Here is a 20,800-nt window from a genome sequence, read left to right on the forward strand (position 1 = left end):
CATTGGCTGGTGGAGGCAGATTGTCAGACTGAGTTCTTTGAATAGGGAGGACTCCTGCTATGCTGTGTCTGTGCTGCTTCCTGGCATGATTAGACTGACCGCTTTTATGTGCTGCTGTGGCAGTGTGGGTGAAATGGAAACCCAGAGTATGTATCCTCAGATGGAACCAGCTTAAATGTTATTCATGCAAACAGAAGTGGTTTTTTTTCTGTATTTAAGTAAGTAGTGTTTTCAAACACCAAAGAGACACCACATGCACAGCATTAAAGAGTATCAAAACTGGCTGTTTCTGTATTAATGACAGTGAAGACAAGGGAAATAATTTTCCCCCAGTTTTGCACTATACCATGGTGAGTTTATGGCATATCAACAAATCCTAAAGACAAACACAATGACTTCACAGTCAGAGAGATTTAATTTGCCATCAACTAAACCCTCAGCTAGCAATCAGATGACACTGGTCTGAAGTATACTCTGGAGAGTAATCCTTTTGAATGGAATATTATTAACTTATTTTAACCTATTTGAAGTTGTCAGATGAAATCTACCTTGACCCTTAATCAATCCATGGTAAAAATCTACCTAAAAAATTGAACTCTGACACCTGACTTAGCTCTCAACTCCCTTTGAGTTTGCTAACTTGACAACAGTGTTGAAATCTGATGTTGTTACTGGCTCTGTGTGTTTAATGTTTTTGCAATTATTGTGTTTAATGTTTTTATTGTATTTCTGTTCTGCTCATCACTAACACAATCTTATCTGAGATATAAAGAAAGTTGCCTTATATTTCCTTTCCAAAAAAAATAAAATAGATATTTACAGTCATGTTTCAAAAATAGAAATCTCAGCCATGTAGTTAAAAAAAAAGTTTCTTTAACTTCAAATCTTCTTTTGTGTGTATAGTACTGTCCTTCATGATTACTACTTATAGATACATCCTGTTATAAATGTGGTCTCAGTCTTGTATGCAATTTGAAGAGCTGGCAGTTTCATCTCTGCAGGTTTTGATTATTTCATTGGTAGGTATCTAGTGACATCAAAACACAATGGACTTCTCTGTGAGTCATGCACAACCATGGAAATCATGGACCATGAGTGAAGGGACTGATGGAGAAACAGCCAGTTTCACTGCAGTCTTCATAAAATAAATAAATAACTAAATAAATAAAAGACTTCTAAATACAAGAGTATATTGTAATTATATGTATTCACACACAGGCACACAAAGAAAGACATTGAACAGAGTGAGCACAGTGTGCCAAGAACAGAAAAAAAAAAAAGAAAATAGCCGAAAAGGGAAGGACAGCAGGGAAAAAGGCAACAGATGAACATTAAGCTGCCATGCTGAGGAATTTATTTGCGTCTTTTACTTGGTTGAAGGCGGAGCTGCTGCACAGCTGCTTCGGCAGCGGCGATGGCTGCCCCAGCGTCTTCAAGGTGGGTTTGAGTGACGCTGGTTTTGCTTTGGCTGCGAGAGGGACCGTGAGAGCGGAGATGGCCTTCAGAAGAAGACTTGGAGCTCCCTGGGCTGCTGTGGGATTTCTCAATGGTGGGCACCTGCATGTCTACCAGGAAAATGAAGAAGTACAACTCTTGCATTTATTAAAAACAAACAATTTCATGCTCTTTCTCTTGACTGGTCTCTCTAGCTGAATCCCAGAACAAGGAATAAAGATTAAGCTGTGCCTTTCCATTTAAAGCTTCAGGATATATCATCAAACTCTTATATACCATTATTTTCTACTTTCCCACTATTACCTGGCCCAGGGAATAATTTATTTAGTATTGTTTGTTTATCACCTGTGAATTAGACCTCCTGTGCTGGTTCAAACTGGTAGAATGATGGCATAGGCAGCATCACCAACACCAGTACCAAACATTTAGCCAATGCAAGTAATTTTATCCTGAATAATGCCATCAGGAAAATGACAGCCTAACTTACAATATCTTCTATACTTACCTCTAATTCAGACAGACATCTTATATAGACACCAGTCCCTGGCAAAATGTTAAACAGAGAAATAGAGAGGAGATGGAGCAGAGTCATGTCCCTCTGGGGCTCCCATCTGGATTGTAGATATAATATTTTTTTGCTTTGATAGGACACATAATGTGTTTTAAAAGAGCACCTGTCCACTGACTACTTAGTATAAAAACAAGAGAGATAAATTTCTTGAACCAGGAGACACTGAGATCAATTCTGATTTTGTAAACATTAGCATATTTCTACTGTATCAGCTCCACTGATTTCCAATACAACTGAGATGTGCTACAATCCATTATCATTGACTGGAAAGGCATATGCATTATTGCAGCATAATTATTGTTTTTTAAAATATTAACGTGGCATTTTCAGAAGAAAAAAAATCCATAGAATATTTAAGGAACATGAAAAATAGAAAGCTAAATATGTATTGAGTTTCCCAAGGCTATCAAGAAAATGAAAAGGGCACAGAATCTATAGCAGATGTGCAAAGCACATCTAGAATAGTAGTAGAGTCTGTATGCTGCTGTTTTAAGGACATAATTGCTCAGTAATCTGGCTGGAAAGATTGAGACAACTTAAACCTTGTCTCCAACTAATTAATCACAGAGATAAATGCATTTTTAATAAAAATTTATACAAACTTCATACCAGTATCTTTATTTTTCTATTAGAACTTACACATAGCAAAGGTTTACACATCATCTGGGAAAATATTTCGTATCAGGTGCACCAAGTCATTCCTACCCTTGGAGGGGTCCGGGAAGATTCCATGACTTCTGCTCTTGATGACAGATGGTTTTGGAGATTGCTGGCTACTCTTTTCAGAATGAGATTTCCCATGATCTATGTTTTCACTCTGTTCTTTAAGAGGATACCACCGAGGAGTGTTGTCAAGCTGAGAGATGCTGGATAACTCAATCAAAACCTACAAATAAATCAAAGTATAATATATGGCCTGCATGTGACCTATTTATGATTGCACACAGCAGAAGAAACTAGAGCTGTGTTGTCAGAAGTTGCAATCAAATGTAAGAGTGAAGGGTATAAGGCTGTGTGCTGACAGATTCAGGACTCTCTGGGCATGCTGTGACCCCAAACCCAGATGCAGTAGCATACTGATGTGTCTGAATCAATGTGTTCTCACCAGGACCTCAGTCAGAACTGTGAACTGAGTCCTCTGACTGTGGCATTGCTTCACACAAAGACAACTGGGCAGTTTAGATGGCAGCTTGTGAGCACTAGCTTGACAGCTACAGTAAAAAGACATTAAAAAGACATCCAGCCATTCTGCCTCTGCACAGACATTTTCTAATAGGAGAAGTAAGCAGTATAATTTCCTCCCTTTTATCAGGGCTTTTAAGGGGGGGAAAAGTTGCATATTTGCTTTTATTAAGGTCTTCAATAATATGAGGCTCATGCTTTTCGAGTCTCTAAAAATCCACATATGCAGAAGTAGCAACAAAAAGAAAAAAACAGGGTTACTCTTGCACTTCACTAAAATAATGGAATTCATCTGACCATTCAGGCATCTAAACATTACTGAGGGAAAAAAGGAGGTGCAATGGTAATGTAGGAATGAAACAAACTGGCTGAAAAACCTGCAAACATTGTAGATGAAATCTGCTCTAAGCCACCTTCATTGCTAGCAGGACTTTGGTGAAATTTCCTTTAAAAAAAAATAGATGTAAAAAACCAAACAAACGAAAAAAGAGGATTGGCACCAAAAAGACCCTTTACACTCTTAATAACCTTGCAGCTGAGAGGTCCCAAGGGATGTAAAATCATCACAGGATCTTGAAGGAAGGAAGATCAAAAATAGATTTGCAACTGGCTCTAAAGTTAGAAGGTAAAATTAATGTCAGGTAGGGAAGTTTTAAAACTGCTAGACAAATAAAGTGTGCAATTACCTCAGGGAACAATGGTTGTGTCACTTTATTACAAGACCCTGAATTAAAGAAAGCCTCTTCAAGTATAGGGATGGGGAAGTCTCCTAACAACTGATGGTTTCTAGGTTAAAAGCCTTTTTCCTTTCCTTTCTTCCTTTTGGTTTTATAGGTTGTCTATGATCTGGCTTGGTCTTTCTGGTTAGACCTATAATTGATCTTAACAGATGAACCCTTTATCATGCTCCTTGTTGTGGTTTTTGGTCAAGCCTTGAAAATGACTTGGAGGAGAGCATGGCTGAGGATTGTTGCCAATGGGCAGTGTAGGCTGGGGACTCTGCTTTGTAGGAGAGGTTTCACTTTCCATGGACATGGACCTTGATGTGCCACTCTTCTTCTGGGGCACATGAGTGCTGCTGGCTCGATTCAAGCAAGTCTTTGGGGCACAATTTGGATATCCCACATCTGATGCTATGGTGCAGGATTCCTCTGGACATCCTGAGGCTGAGATACACTGGATAGTCTTTTCTGTTGCTTTTTTGCCTAAATAACTGCTTTCACAATTTAAAAATAATAATAATAAAAAAAGTAGTTCTGGAGGTTGAAAAAAATTTGAAGGGGAAAGGTTTAAATCTTCATGTAGAAGCAGTTGCTAGAGCATCTCTATTCTAAATTTCTTAAAAAAACAAGGATGTAAATATTCAGTAAAGCCCTGCATTTGGACAAACATGCTGAACTCAACAAGAATATGGACACAGGATGCAGGAAATAAGTAATCATGTAGCAGCTTCCTATACATTTATTTTAGTAATTGTTCAAATAGGGACACTGATTGCTCACTTTGGTAGTTACACAAAGGGGAACTGGAGCTGAACTGTGTGGCTTTTTTCAGAATTCAAATGTAGAATGAGCCCAGATACTCTCAGTTACTCTGCATGAGAGATTGATTTTCCTGTGCTTCTGTTTCTAATTATAATTTTTATTTGTAATTACATTTTTAATTATTTTTATTTCATAGTTAGTGCTGGTAATTCTGTATTATACGTGCATATGCGTGTTTATTTGTTTTTTAAAGAGAAATCCTTTTCTCATGAGCACTCAGTTTATTTATTTTTAATTATAAGATTAGATTTTGCCTTCATTCATACTTTACTAATGATATTACTTTTTCAGAATGTTAAAAATGAGACTGATCAGCAAGACTAAATTGCTCATACTTGAAAATACTTGTGCATGTGTTAAAATATGGCTTGATGGCAGAATTTAATCCTTTAATGATTTACAAAGACTAATACCTCCTCAACCTTCCTATGTTATGGTAAAATCAAGTCAGACAGCTTTCAGTCATAAAGAGAATTTCCCCTGGAGTCACTTTGAATGTTTTTGCTATCTCACACTCAAAAAAAGTATTAATTTTCAGCAAATTAACAGTTTGTTGGGTCCTAAATTAGCTTGCCCCCAGTTAATCAAGATAAAAGGGATTTATCTTTCACGCCTAAATTAAAGAAATCATGACCATTTGTTAAGAAGACGACAGTAAAACTGGGATGTAAAAAAGTTTTACTTAACATGTGTACCATACCTGGAAAGAGAACAGTCTCCAAATAACAGCCTGAAGGTTTTAGTAGTAGAGAGGAAGAAATAAGATACTCACTTCACCGAGGAAGTCATTTGAGGAAAATCTATCATAATCCCACACAGTCACTTCAAGTGTTTTCTTTTTCAGCTGCAATTTAAGTAAAAGGATAATTAAATTCATAAACTTCAGATCAAGTCTTTATGGTGGTTTCTATAGATTATTTCCTCCATGTATCTTTTTTCATAGAGATGGGTAGGTAATTTTCACCATTTCACCAACCTTATTCTGAGAAAAATAACTTGGCACTGTTATTAGTTATCAAGCCAGATAGGCTTGGGCTTGGTCCTATTTTAGGAATTCCCACAAGTTGTTTTGGGCAGAATTTATGTCCACTACAAGAGTCAAACTGAATTTAAGGCCCCATTGTTTGTTCCTGCAGCTTTTCTCATCACCAGATCTGTCTGAATGCAGACATCTGCCTGAACGGCATTTGAGTGTGAATTTCAAATGTATGATATCAAACACCCTATTTACATAACCTCAACTGTGAAGACCAGGCTTTAATGCCTGCAGAATTCAGCACAGTCAGTGAGAGTCTGTGAGTGATCCAGGCATGCAGACAAGTTGCACTGTTGGGTGTTAATGACAGCTGTCAAAACCCATTATCTGCAGATCTTGTTAGGCATGATAGCTGTGTCGAGCATTCTTCTACAGGACACAGTCAGAAACAAGAAATCCTTATATGACAAGAGAGCACAAGACAGAGAAACTGCTGACCAAAGCAGGTGACCTTATTGTAAGGACTGACCTGAGAGTTTTTCCAGGGGTCTCTGAGGACATGTAGGGGCAGGATTGGTTACTGATAATGTGTGCTAGGGCAAAAGGCTATGAAGTGGCTGCAAAGGCAGTAATAAATTCATGTGCCTTGAAAGAGAGAAGGACAAAATCCTGTGGGTTGTAGTGTCTGCAAAGTCAGGCTGAGAAGTTATAATTGAAGAATGCAAACATTACTGAGGAAAAGAGGACTCTTCACATACTTGAATTAAAGAATTCAGAAGATGAATTCTTAGGTGATAGTCGAGGTCATCATCCTAACAAAAGCAACCTGTCACTCACTGCTCTGTTAACTGGCTGCTGGGCACAGAGGGACAGCAAAGGATCAATTCATTGCTCAAAATGATAAGCTATACCAATCTTTGTACATATTGCATATACTTGCAATGAAAGCACTCTTGGCTATTTACAGAACCCTAGAATATTCTGAGTTGGGAGTGACTCACAAGGATCGTTGAGTGCAACTCTTAAGTGGATGGTCTGTACATCCAGGATCAAATCCTCAGCATTGGTGTTATTAGCTCCATGATCTCATCAATTTGCCTCCATTGCCCCTTCTCTTCATCCAGACTAAAACAGTTCCTAGCAACCTGCAATTGCCTTTAAGTGATAATTTAAACTCATCATTATGTATTCAGAATATCATCTGCTCCCAGCCAACTTTGGAAAAATGTGCAACTATGCAAAGCCAATGTCTGTGAAAAGAAAATTTAAATCAGCATATCCTGGAAAACCCACACAAAGGGAATTAAACTATTTTTAGCATCAACAATGTACTCTAAGCAGGCAACATCAGGACTTAAACCTAAGATTAAAAAAAAAAAAATATTTGAGAGCAATTCTTTAATCATTCAGTTTTATTCTTACGTAATTAAGCAATATTCTTGTCAAGGATTCATTTAAAAAATATCCTGCAAGAATGAACAAAAAGATTTTTTTTTAAAAATTTCTTACATAATATTTCTAAAGCTGATTTCCTTGACTGAATAAAATAACTTTTCTTTGCTGTTCCAAGACAGTATTGAAACTGCAACATGAAAAATAACCTGAAAAAGTGAGCTGAGCACCCATTGGTCCATAATGCTTTTGGCTTCCTAGATGATACATTTTTCTGCAGGTCCTATATAAAGTATTTTTACCATGCATTATATGTATTTTTAACCATGAAAATATGGGATAGCACAAATACTTTATAGAAATGTATTGTCATAGTCGTTGCTATTTGGAGAGAAGATTTCTTCTTGATGACTGTGCAATGACAGAGAGAAAAATGTATAGATCCAGGAAATGGGGAAAAAACCCCTAAGGATTAAAGAATTTTTGACAGAAAGGGGAAAAAAAAAAAGATTTTCGAGTAACTGCAGAAAAGATTTTTAAGTAACAGTACACTTTGCCAGCTTCTTTGAAATAATGTGATAATAAAATTGTGATGAAAACTTACAGTACTCTATACTTCTTTGCAATATCTATTTTAAGCCTTCTAGTTTAATAAAGCCTTTATAAAATATTATGACAATGAAAAACCATGGAAAGACCTTTATTAGGAAGAGTGCATGAAGCTAGTTTCAAAGCAGAGGAAAATGTGCTTCTCTGAAGATATGTCTGTGTGCCACTATGGCGGCAAAGGGCACTAAAAGGCTGCTGATTTTAAAAGCAGCCACTTCACCATCACACTTCTGCCTTACTGCAAAAGGGTTCTGCCTTACATCCATCAGCTTTAGGCTGTGAATCCTGAAGTTTTGATGCTCATCAGGAATATGACAGACAGCAATAGTGAAGAGGTTTGTAGGAACCCTCTATCTCTCTGACCGTGGCTTTCTGCAAGCAGGCAATGTACCAACAGGAAAATGAGTGTCACAAAAAAGAAGGAACACAGTTTCCACATATTGGGAAGGTCATCTGAGTCCCAAACATACTCTGAAAAAAGTGCTACCCAACTATTTCAGTCTTAGCATTGCGGGAAAAAAAAGTAGCAATAAAATAAAATAAAAATCCACCTAGAAGCACATTACTGCATGTGAACTCCAGATAGCTTTAGGCTGTCTAGGGACAGCCATACTTTACAGAAAATGAAGGAATTTGCAGAAAGAGCCAATGTGAAAAATATTGTCTCTTATGGAAGGCATAACCAACCCCACAGGTACAGAAGGGCTTGTTTCTTATTGTAAATGTCTGGATGTTATGGATAGTGTCTGCCTGTAGCTAAAAATACACTAATTAAAATATTTAACCCATATTCCTTGAAAATTTCAAACTAGGATTTGCATTAGGAAAGAAATAATTTTAATACAGCTTTTCCCTCTCTATGTTAAAAGCATATTACCATAATTACTTCAGAAATAATACAAAATATTGTAATTTCAGTCAGGATGTTTGATGAGTAGAATTTAATGTGTTAGGTAATCCAATAAAGTTATTTTTGTTTACATTCATATTTAACATTTTATTTCTCTCTTCTCTGTATTGATGTACTTTGGTATATGGGAGGACAAAAAGATTTTTTATAGGTCATTTAGGAACTTTCTTTTGCCCTAGATATTAAGTAAGATTTAAATACCAATACCTTACTGATTCATACAAAAGCTTTCCTTACTTTTGGATATAAGACATGGGCTTCCACATCACTCAAAGATTTTGAAAATATTACTCTTTCTAAATATATTACCTTCAAATTACAGACATAAATTACAACAAAACTATTTGCTTGGTGGAAATATTCCATATAAGTAAATGTTTTTATTTGCTTTCTGGCAAGTAAGAAGTTGAGGCAAAGAATGACCACCTTACAGTGTGGTCATACAGTATACTAATGATGTCAGCAGCAACAGAACTTACATCTTTTATCATCTTCTCCTTAAATTATTGTAATGCTTTCTTTCTTGCTCTGAGTAGGTATTGGACTTGAGTTAGCAATTACTGCACATTTGTAATATGTGTACTCAGCCTTCCTCTCAAATTGCAATTATTTCTACTTTATTACTTAACAAAACCCTTAAATTACTAAATATTCACAGTTAAATTTATTTTTTCTGCAACTGTCAAAGGAAAATTTGTTATAAATGTGATAAAACTAATCATTCTGACCTTGAAAAAGTCTGTTTCATTTCAAAAAGTGATCTATTTCCCATAATTATTTTCTCTTTAATTTCAACTAGTTTATGAAAGAGAAAAGGAAAATAAAAAAATTTGTACAACCAGCTAAAGTCTAGACAGTGACGTTAAAAGAACTATATTAGGAAATATTTAATAATACTTATTTGCTGTCTGCAAGCAATACATGCTTTGATGGAGAGAAAAAAGCATGGGGGACAGGAAATATTTCTTTGAAGAAATACTGTTTATAAAAATTCATGAATTTATGTTTGAATGGGACTGCTAACTCTGTGTAACAGTGTGTGATGCAGTTTTGCTCTTTTGATGAACAGAACTCTCATTCTCAGTCTAATGCAATTATTGTCTTGCATTTCTATTTCAATCTGTAACTATTTTGAAATATAGATTTGTGAGTGTTATGAGTACAAATGATGGTCTCTTACATGGTGAGAGTTCTTCAGACTGTAGAAGATACTTATCAGCATTGAATTATTTGTGATTTAGAAATGTGCTTCACTGTAGATTCTCTAAGCCAGGGCATGGAATTTTGTAGGAGAAAAGTCACACACACCGGTGTCTTTGCAATAGATACAAGCCATGGAAAGGTATGGAAGGAAACAGTGTTCTCTGCACACAGTTCTGTGTGACAAGATGCTTAAATATAAAAGATATCTGGTGCTCAAATGAAGTTTACACACTTAAAACCATAAACACTGCATAAAAGTCTCAGAGGAAGGCAAAAGGAGGGATTTGCAAATAGATAGCAAAAATGCAAAGTATTCAACATGCAAACTAAAGGCAAATTTAATCAAATAATGGTCCAAAAACTGACATTAAAGAGATAAGATTTTTTTCTTGCCATAAAAATCAGTGTCCAGGAAACCCTAGATTAATATCATTATCTGTTTGCAAAGCACCAAACAGCCACTGAATTTACAACACTCCAGTACTCTTAATAACAGCTCTGAGAAATGTCACAGCAGAACCCCCAAGCAAATTAAGAAAACACAAGAATCTTTCTTAGATGAAAAGCTGAGTTTGGAAATATTGTAAAGACTTACCAAACCCTTTTGTCAAAGGAAGAAAACTTAGGGTTTATATTGCAGCTAGGCAAACATCAGTGTGGTTTTTTTCTGATGCTTTAATTGTCAAATAGCTACCATTTCTAAAAGCCTGCATGAAGAGTAAGAAAACCCCATAAAACCACTCCCTACAACAGGACACCTCTGAAGGAAATCTGAACTACTGCTATTAAGTCCAAACATGTAGATCACATGAGCAACAAGGCAATTCCCTCTGCGGGAAGGGTTTTGTTCCATGCAAAAAATGAGTATTTTAATCTATGTTCCTCTCAATGGACACAAAAAAAGAAAAAATTCTAAATTGGGAAGATTGTATTGAGGTCTTGGGTTGTGACGCAGAAGAATATTAAAAGCATTGGGAAATCTATTCACTAAAGAGCCTGGTTATTCTGGGCTTTTTTAAAAGTACTGAAAGATTAAATGACAGTGTAAAGGGAAGTTGAAAGTATCAAGAACAAAACAGAAAGAAAAGCAAAGATTCCGGACTGCATTCAAATCCAGTACTCTATAAAACAAACTTCATAATTCTAAAAAAATGAACTGATCATTATTTTGCCAATTATATATTTTCAAATTGGTAAAATGTCCTTTATGAGAAGAGATGGAGGAGTAGAGCACTCAATTGCTTCACACTGCTTCAGAAGCACAGCTGGAGTTAGGAAGCCACCAAGAATCAGAGAAGACTCTGCAGACATCCTTCCCAGATGTGAGTTAAATCTTTCTATGACAAGGAAATCAAATATCTTCTATTTTTTTTCATGTGATTCATGAAATTGGTGATAAACCTAAAAATGTATAGCTATGTTTTCTACATACTTTTAAATAAAAAATGGTAGAAACTGTGCTTTGTGTTAGCTTGTATGGCTGTTGGAGTAAAGAGTGACTATGATTTCTGCATCTACTTCACAAACTTATGTCTTAATTTATTACCTTATTAATTTATTCCATTTTCATTTTTTAAATTGTCACATCTGTAATTCTAACATGATTATGAGTGTAGTCCCTACAAATTACCATTTCAATGAGTAGAAGGGCAAGAAAAGAGTATTTCCATAGGACGCTCTATCAGAGGCAAGGAAAGAATCCCGAATTTCTCCTGAATCCGGCAAGATTTTACAGGAGGGCAGAGAATTGCCAGTAGCACACTGCTCCCTTCACAGTGAGCCCTGCAGACCATGCAGATAATACAGCAGCAAATAGCCCTGAAGAGCAGCACCAGTCACCCACCTGCTCCACGGAGATATTCTTATAAATGACTGTCTGATTCCACTCAGGATTCAAGCTTTTCTGTATGTACTTGGTTCTCCGCTTGTACTCAGCACTGGATTTGAACAAAGGAACAAAACATTACATTAGTGATCTTTTGTTTCTTTCAGCTCTAATACAAAAGAAACCCAAAACACCCACAAACCAAAAACCAGGAAAAGAAAAGAGCTGTATCTTTCATTTCTGCAGCAATTCAGGGTTATGAGAGGACAATGACAGCCTATGGGATGTTTTCTTTGGTATGCTTTTATAGGATAGTCTTTTAAAACATCTCCTGACTCTTCAGCAGGCTGGCTCTGCCTTAAACCATTTCAAGAGAAAGCATCAGTCAGCACATGCACATAGACTTTGTCCTTCATTGTAGGTACTGGGCTCTGATTCTAAATTGAGGTGATAATGCATTGATTTCTTTTCCACAACCACCCATTAGCACTTTAAAGTAGCACAAATTCATTATATTTATATGTTGCAATCTCTAATTACAGGAATCCCATCTCACAAACACATTTAATGAATGCCATAAAGTAACTAATATTCTGTTCATGATTGAAACACTAATTTATTATTGATCCTTTTCTCTGCATAACCCTCTAACTGCACAGGAACGAAACATAAAAGTGCATCCAAATCACAATTTTTTTTTCTTTTGTCAATATCCAAGAACAAAGGTTTGGCTGCATAATCTGTTTTAAAAATAATTCACTAATGCTTTATACTGTACTTTACATTTCCTGAGTGTGGAGAAAGCAATACACTAATCTTAAACAGAATATGGATTCATCTAGCACTTTGAGCTTTGATGTTAGATTTGCTTTCATTCCAATTTCTGTTTAACATAAATTTTATTGGAAAACTAAAAAACCTGGGTAGGAGAATATGAGAATCTTTTAATACTTTGAAAAACCCACAAGATTTAAGGTAAAGAAACTCTTTTTGTCAATCTGAAAGTATATACCTGCTGCATCTACTACTAAACAAAATGTTCCCAGGACTGTTCTCCAGCACTAAGACAAAATGGCAAACATAAGTTGTATATGTCATACAGAAGTAGTGTACTATTCTCACTTCTGATTCCACTGATTTGGTTCACACTGTGGCATGGTCCCAGATCTAATGCACAAATTCCTTTCATATGAGATTAACTGAGCAGGGTCACTCAGGAACACATTTAATCAGCCAGTCACTAATGATGTACCATAGCTGGTACCAGGTTGGAACAGTTCTGATTTATGGCTATGTGAAAGATACATGTGCTCTACTGGCACACATATGTTTGACATGGGGACTTCAGCACCAGCAGTTTCACTCTGTAAACTCAATTCTGCTGTGCAGTGATCCCATCTAATTAATCTGGTTTGCAGAGTGGCTTTATTCTCCAAAACGAGGTGGCTCTATCCAAGCTGCCTAGCCTGACATCTTGAAGTTAAAGGGATTTGAAGCTATTTTTCCTCTCATTCTCTTCTCTAGCCATTCTATGTATTATGACATTTTCTTGGACGTCTTGCTATCCACTGTCTTTCAGATTATTGAAAAATGTGAATGGGGTTTGGTGACCCATGAAACAAAGTATCTGTTCACCTCTGCTTACAAGAAGAAAGCAGCAGCTCTCCAGAGTTTAGGGAGTTCTATCAGCCATGGCATGGCATGGCAATGGTGATTTAAAATCTAGGGGGACCAAGAGCATATGAGAAAGAACCTCACACAAAGCTACTTCTTTGCATATCTTGGAGAGAAAGCTGAAATACAAAATCTGAATCCATTTCAAAATGAGATTTCGATTGCAAATAGCATTAAGTAATGCAGTTAAAATTCTAAAGCACCTCAGTAGCTTTCTTTTCCCACTCTCTGGTATGAGAAAAGCACCCCATTCCTAGAACATCCTGTTTAGATGTCCTATGATCTACTGGTTTTAGGGAACTGATATACTTCCACTTCTTGAAGAAAGTGGAAAAGAATCCTTTGTGCACTCAGCCAAGAAAATGACACCAACATTCCCTTTCCTTTCCTGGATCTCCTTTTGCAATAGTAGAACTTCATCACCTTTTCAAAGTTTCTGATTCTTTTTTGAAGTATGTGAGAAGGTGATTCATGCAGTGTTGAGTTCCAGAGCTTGCAAAAGATGAAGTTGTTGCTAACATGGCAGCTCTGAAATATTTCCAGTGAAGTCCATGGAATATTTGGATCTAAACTGAAAGGGTGAGCTGAGCCCACATCCATGTAGTCTATGGACTCTGTCTGTTGCAGAGGGAGGCAGGAGACCTTGACCTATTCTAGGGAGGTGCAGAACTAGGCTAAGCTGGAGGGCAGATGAAGGTTTCTAGGCCCTGCAGGGAAGGATCTGGCAAACACATCAAGTTCATTACCCTGATGCACCTCCCCCCCAACAATTAATGGAGGAAAAATTAACAGATTAACAGATGAAGATGCTTTAATAAAATGCATTCTTTAAACTGGTCACTGGTATGTCACTGATTATGAAATAATTTGCATTTGAATTTCAAAGAGTATTATTGTGGGAAAAGATACAAACAGCATATCTCTTTTATTTATATTTTCTCTCTGATTCCTTAATTATAATTTATTAACATATAATAAAATGTATGAGGTACAATGAAAAAAGCATAACAGAATAACCGTGTTAAGAAGTGTCATAGAATACACATATGAAATGTGTAATTTTAACACATTCATTTAATAATTTTAGTAATGAAAAAAGAGACAGATTATAGAAATCTGTTTATTGGAATTAATCTGCTCACTTGTTTAGTCAGGGTATTACTTTTAAACAAATTTAAAATTGGGGTTGGAATATTTATGTGCTTAGCCCGGGCTGATATTAGCATATCTTGAGAACTGAGCTTTGCCTTTTGTTTCCAGGACAAACAAAGCACTCCTAATTTCAATAATTAAGTTTTATGTTTGTTTACCACAAGTAACCACTTATGTGGTCAAGCATATTTAATTGTCCACCTGGGAAATTATCCAGAATTATACCTGTCTTTAATGTCTATACACTGTGCAAGATAAATAGAGAAAAATATTCAGTTTCTTTACCAAACAGAGCCTGTTTCTCTTGGCAGTAACGCCGTTCAAAATCTTCATACACGTTCACAGTTAATTATTTTTCAACTTTCAGTGAGTGAGAATGTGATTTTAAATATCTCTGAACTAAATTCTTCCAGACTTCAAAAGACATTTTGCTTCTTGTCAGAGTTTGGTCTTAGAATAATACTGCACAAAGAAGCATTAACTACTTGTTTCCAGTTCCTGAAATGACCTAATTAGTAAATGAAAAACAAAACCATACCACAGTTTCATGCCATCAGAACTCAAGAGCACTCTGTAGTTCAGTGTACAGGCTCACTGTCTCATTCATGCACACAGAGAATGAAAGAATAAAGTTGGAAGATAGTAGACTCTACCTGGCATTTTGGACAACCATGACTTGTCTGCACATCCAGAATTTATAGAGTTAGGAACACAGAGGAAGCAGCATAAGAGAAAATGAGAACAGAGGTGGAAGAAGACATGAATAATGGGTAGCTTCTAGTATCAGAATCAAAGGAAATAGAGGTATTAGGAAGAATAAGAAGTCTGGCATGGACTGAAATAGAAATTAAAGTTATTCAGCAGCAACCCAAGTTTCTGCTTTCCAAAAAAAGTCTGGGACTTTAAAGAGCTCTTAATTTTAATTATTCTCTAAAGGCCAAAGTTACATGCAAAACTGTAACAGTGGCATGCTTTAAAACAATAAACCCAAACAAAACTAATATCTAATTCTTCATAACTTGGCAACAAGTTTAAACTGGTATGTCAAAGGATGAGCATGCCTTTAGTTCAAAGTCTTATTTCCATATTAATGAATGTACCTGCAAAATTCCCACTAAGAGTGATTTGACAAACATTTCACCAGACTCTTAGGTGAATATAAAAAGTTCTCAAGCTTAAGCATCTCTTCCCCTTACATTCAGTAATAGTTTTTGGCCAGTGCTACTGAACTATATTGAATACTATACAGCTGGAATTAGCAAGCCACAAAAGAAAATGTTTGGCTTTATTTGTACCACTCATGCATTTAGTGGTGCTTGCCCATATACCAAATGGTGAGCTGTGACCTGAGCATCTACTCTCCTGTTAGTCTGAGTAGAACAGAAATACAGATTTTTATTTGCATTACTCTATTCTAAAAGTCTTTTAGCATGAGCATTAATACACAAACAGGGGAGCTGTGTTGTAATGACAAATAATAAAGATAAATCTTTGCAATATAGAGTCTGATCCATCAGCTTAATTTTAGATCTATCTATTGTGTCACTGAAGTCAGCAGCATTATTATAACCATGTATTCTTATGCATTCTCCATATACATTTGACATTCTGTAACATTAGGACAAAAAATAGTTATAATACTGCTGATACAGAAACATATCCTTTAAAGGAAGTAATAATGAGCTATTTGTAATTACAGAGTCAAAAAAAATCAATGACCTTTAAAAAAGTGATTAGTAACCTGTATAGTCATTAAATATCAAATTATTAGTATTTCTGAAATCGTATCTTCACTCTTAAAAAAAAAAGCTCCATAAAATACTAACGGAGAAATTTATTTTCTGACAAGTATTTCTTGGCTTTTTTATTATACTGCAATCATAAATCTATCTCAGGTACTTCAATTTTTTTTTTTTTTTGCCAATCAATCCTAAATTCAGATTGTTTTGAGATGAAGCAACCATTCCATGCTAGACTTAACATGCAGCTTTCTTTATTACAGAAAGTATTGCATCTATTTAGTACATTTTTATTGAGACTGTTGTTATTTTAAATATTTCTACATGTATTGTAATTTTCAGAAGGACACATGAAAAAAAGAAAACATATATCTACAGGAATGATCATAAATTTCCTAAGGTCATTAGCAAAGTTTGTATATTCTCTTGGGAATAGGATCTGACTCTGTATTAAAAATCCACCATTTTTGCTGATGTTGCACCTGGATTTTCTATAGCAATAACTCTTAGTTCTGTTTTTTAATGCCACACAGCAAACCTAAACTAAAAGAAAGTTCAGGTTAAAATTTGTCCTACACTTACCCTCTCCCTGGAAGAAGATAAACTTTAACAAAGGGGTCTGAATAGCCATTGTTGTCTCTGGGAGCAAGGTTTCTTGCCTGAAGGATGTGGATGATAAGGTTGCCAAGGTGTTTGTCATAGCTGATTTGAAGCTAGTGAATGCATGAAAACACAGCACAGTTATTTGTTACTTTTAGTTTCTGAGTGATTCAATATCTCCCAAACCCTTTGAATAGACTGAGCTTTAGACCTTTATGCTCCCTCCAAATATATACATTCCAGAAGTTTCTGTCTCTCTCTCTCACTAGAATGAGATGCTAGATCATCACATTGGACCTTGAAGAAAAGGGAAACACCCATATTCCAATCAGTAAAAAGCAAAGGAAATGTGAACCCTTGATATGATTCTGAACAAAGACCAGTTTATTGAGGGTTAATTACACACTTCCTATCTATCTGGAGGCCAAGGATGTTATAATGCTATGGAAATACTCTTAGTACTAATACAGAAGAGAGAGATTAATCAAGAGGAAAAAAACCCCAGAAATCTATAGGAAGTTAGGCTTCAGTTGTTCTGTGGTTCTCTTTTTGAGTGTTTTAAAAGATTCAAGTCAATTTACATAAGGGATAACCATAAACTTTGTATGGCATGGAAATAAATTCTTTGCTCTATGAGAAAGTCACAGCAATTCTTACTTTAATGTAAACAGACTGGCAATTTCTAAGGAAAAACCACAATAAGTGGCCAAAGATTAAGGATTAGAATGAATTAACTTTCCTTTTAGTCCCTTTGGGAACAGCAGTGTTTTCCATTCTTCTGGTTGTATTTCATATTTCAACATTAAAGACAGGTGCAAAAATCAAGCACTGACTTACATTAGTGACATTTTAAAGGATCAGAGTTGAATAAGAAAAAAGTTGATGGAGATATTTTTATGCAAATTTATTTCAAAGAAAAACACAGCCAGTATCAACAACAATCTACACAGCAAAAACTACACAATTACCTGTATTTCTCCAGTGATTGGATGGGAAGCAGACTTTGTAGTTTCCGTGGGCTGCCAGATTAAAAATACATAGATTTTCAAAGTTAACTTATTTAACAAGTGGGGTTTATACTGCTACATTGCCACAATCTTTTTTTAAAAAACTGTCTCTAGTTGTTACAGTCCAAACTAATGGTTATGTATTTTAACAGCACTTAAAGTCCAGCTCAACCATTTTAATCAGCCTTTATGCAGGTACAGAATCAAACAACTTCAACACCAAATCTTTACAGTCTGAGCAGACAAGGAGGCATGGGGAGAAAAAACCACATAGCATTAACCCAGCCTCACAAACATGAATGCTGCCAAGAGAAAGAAAGCACCATGCCACATAAACATACCCATATATTTCTGTCAATATGAGAAAGGCAGAGAGGCAAAAGTTACTCTAATTTAAACTGAGTTTAGGTGAAAGTGGTAGAAAGAGTGGAAATGGTACTAAAACTAAGTGATGTGTGTGAAATGGTACTAAAACTAAGTGATGTGTATTAAGTGGATTCCACAATTGCAAGCCACCTCATATAATGTCTTCTACTTTATTCTGTGCTTTCTGATAGTCAATTCAGCTACAACACTTCATCTTCAAATTCCTCCCCATACTTTCTGTGACATGAAATTTAAATTTTCTGTCCTCACTTTCCTCTCTCCTTTATTAAAAATTGTCTAAGTTTTTGACAAGCAGCAATAGAATCCTTAATGTTTCTCTCTGCTATTTTTTTTCCTCTCCTGTTTGTTTGTGGAAAATAATAACACCACTTGATTAGAATCCTGAACTCACAAAAATATGCTGTTCTGTTAAATGTTGGTGGCCTCGAGCCACTCTGGGCCAACCTCTAATCTGCAAGCCATCAGTCAAGCAAGAAAGCTCTGTTTCAGTGGTAGGATTTGAATATTTTTGTGTTCTCTCCATATCTTCCTTGGATGATGCAGCAGAAAACAAATGGTGCAAACAATGACAAACTTCCTGTTCTCTGGAGACGGGTCTGGAAGCTGTCATTTCCTATTCCTCCAGATGTGAGCAGCTGCCTGGCATTATTCCATGTAATTTGTATTTCTACCACTTTCCTAGAAGAATAAAAACAACCTGCCTCTTTTGTGCTATCAGACACTCCAAGAAAATCCTTCAAGGCTCTTTTAACTGCTTTAAATGAGCCCAATGAAATGCCCACATTTCCTGCACCACAGCATGAACTTATGGTGATGCACTGCCCTTTTCAGTTTTGTGTTGAAGAAAAATCCTCTCAGTCAATCAGATCTGATGAGAACTAACCAGAAAAATCCCAGCTAAGCACTATCACAAGAAAACAAAGGAGCAAACTAGCCCAAATCTGCCTGTTCTATTGGTATATGCACTCTCTTGTTGCCTTATGCACAAGCTTTACCAGAAAAAAACCAACAAACAAACAAACAAAACCAAAACAAAAAAACCAAAACTAAATCAAACTTGATTTGTCTGTAAATGCATTTGCATCCAAAAAATAATTCTCATGAAAACTTTTATAATCAGCTTCTCTTGGTACCTTACAAAGCTTTTAAAGAAGTTGAATTCATCCAACAGCTTAAATAAGTCATCAGTAGTCTATAAAATGTTCTGAATCTGAAATGAAATTTTAGATTGATAGTAATATACTCCTAAAACTTGTTAGGTCCTTGACAAGACTATTCAGAAAGTGAATTTCACTGATTTTCCTAAAGACAGGGAGCTACCTGAGCATCATGCAGTCTTTCAAAGTAGGGCATAAATGGTTTATATTTCTCATACTTTACCTCTACAAATGGATGTTATTATACTTAATAGTTTTGACCTCAGGCTGTACTAGCACTGACAATACTGACACCACCAAAAATAACATGGAGCTGTGCTGTGGCTACAAAATCACTGCCAACTAGTCTAAATGCTCTCATTTTTCATGAGTTGGAATAGCAAGAATAATGAGTTTGTTCACTCCCAATGCCATGTAATATGGAATGCATGAGTATGGATAATGTAGGAGGAGTTCACAGAGAAGGGAATGGGCATGAGGAATTCGTAGTGAGACTTCCAAAGGTATTAAGCTGTAGTTTGTAAAGTGGACTCTGTAAAAATAAACGTGCACGTTTATGTTTCCATCTCACTCTTGAATCACTGTATCATTTACAAGACTGTGATTCAATACATAAAATATTCTCTTTTCTCTGATGTCAGCAGATCTAAAACTGATCATGAAGAATTACCCAAATATTTTAAAGAAACATTAATAATTTAGGCTGAAAGAGACCTCTCAAGGCCATTTGGTCTAACCCTCAGCTTGGAGCTGGGCCAGCTTTGAAGCTGGATCCATACTGAGAGGCAGAGATGTAAATAAGTATCTTCCTTTATCACAGCCTCAGTGAGGATTAATTTGTAAAGAGGGAAAGTATTTCACAGTTGACTTTTTTAGGAGCTAAAGGATCTGAGGATTTAGAAAATAAACCAATTCATTCTTCATATTAAATATTTCGAAAGGTCATTTATGTCCTGGATGTAATCTTTACCACAGAATGATCATGCATTTACACTACAAAAGAAACAGGTCTTCACAACATATTGTCAGCTCAAGGCTTCCAAGGATTAAATCTCTCCTGTGATGGCTAATCAATTTCTGTCTAATTGCTGTTGATACTCCCACATGCACTCACACCCTGTGGAAGAGATGGTGCTTTGTAATGCCTTCACACCTGCTCAAACTGGGTGTGATGACTATGAGGTAAAACTGGTTAATGCAAGGCTTGGATGCACTAGGCACTATCACCTTCCACAGTAACAATAAATATGAGAAAATTGGCACTGCAGAATATGGCAGAGACCACAGCAACATTTCTAGAGTGTATATTTTATACAAAAATCCTTTAAAAAGTACTTGCTAAAAATAAAAACAGTTGCAAAAACAAGATCTAGGCAGTTTGGATATTTAGTCTGTCATGATACTTTGGCAGGGCTGC

The 20,800-nt window shown here is 35.9% G+C and overlaps 1 protein-coding gene across 1 annotated transcript in view; it reads right to left on the reverse strand.

Annotated features, from left to right (window-relative positions):
• Positions 1–1,233: 1,233 nt before the first annotated feature.
• The window catches only part of PCLO (piccolo presynaptic cytomatrix protein), a 110,589-nt gene continuing 91,022 nt past the window's right edge, over positions 1,234–20,800 (reverse strand). The window contains exons 9-15 of the mRNA XM_059847450.1: positions 17,801–17,851; positions 16,815–16,945; positions 15,147–15,173; positions 11,686–11,779; positions 5,525–5,596; positions 2,732–2,912; positions 1,234–1,565 (exon numbers count right to left, since the gene is read on the reverse strand). Of these exons, the coding sequence (XP_059703433.1) occupies positions 1,354–1,565; positions 2,732–2,912; positions 5,525–5,596; positions 11,686–11,779; positions 15,147–15,173; positions 16,815–16,945; positions 17,801–17,851 (768 nt within the window). The 3' untranslated portion in view covers positions 1,234–1,353. The remainder of the gene's footprint in view (positions 1,566–2,731; positions 2,913–5,524; positions 5,597–11,685; positions 11,780–15,146; positions 15,174–16,814; positions 16,946–17,800; positions 17,852–20,800) is intronic.

This window comes from Haemorhous mexicanus, chromosome 5, assembly GCF_027477595.1.
Source record: "Haemorhous mexicanus isolate bHaeMex1 chromosome 5, bHaeMex1.pri, whole genome shotgun sequence".
NCBI classification, from domain to species: domain Eukaryota; kingdom Metazoa; phylum Chordata; class Aves; order Passeriformes; family Fringillidae; genus Haemorhous; species Haemorhous mexicanus.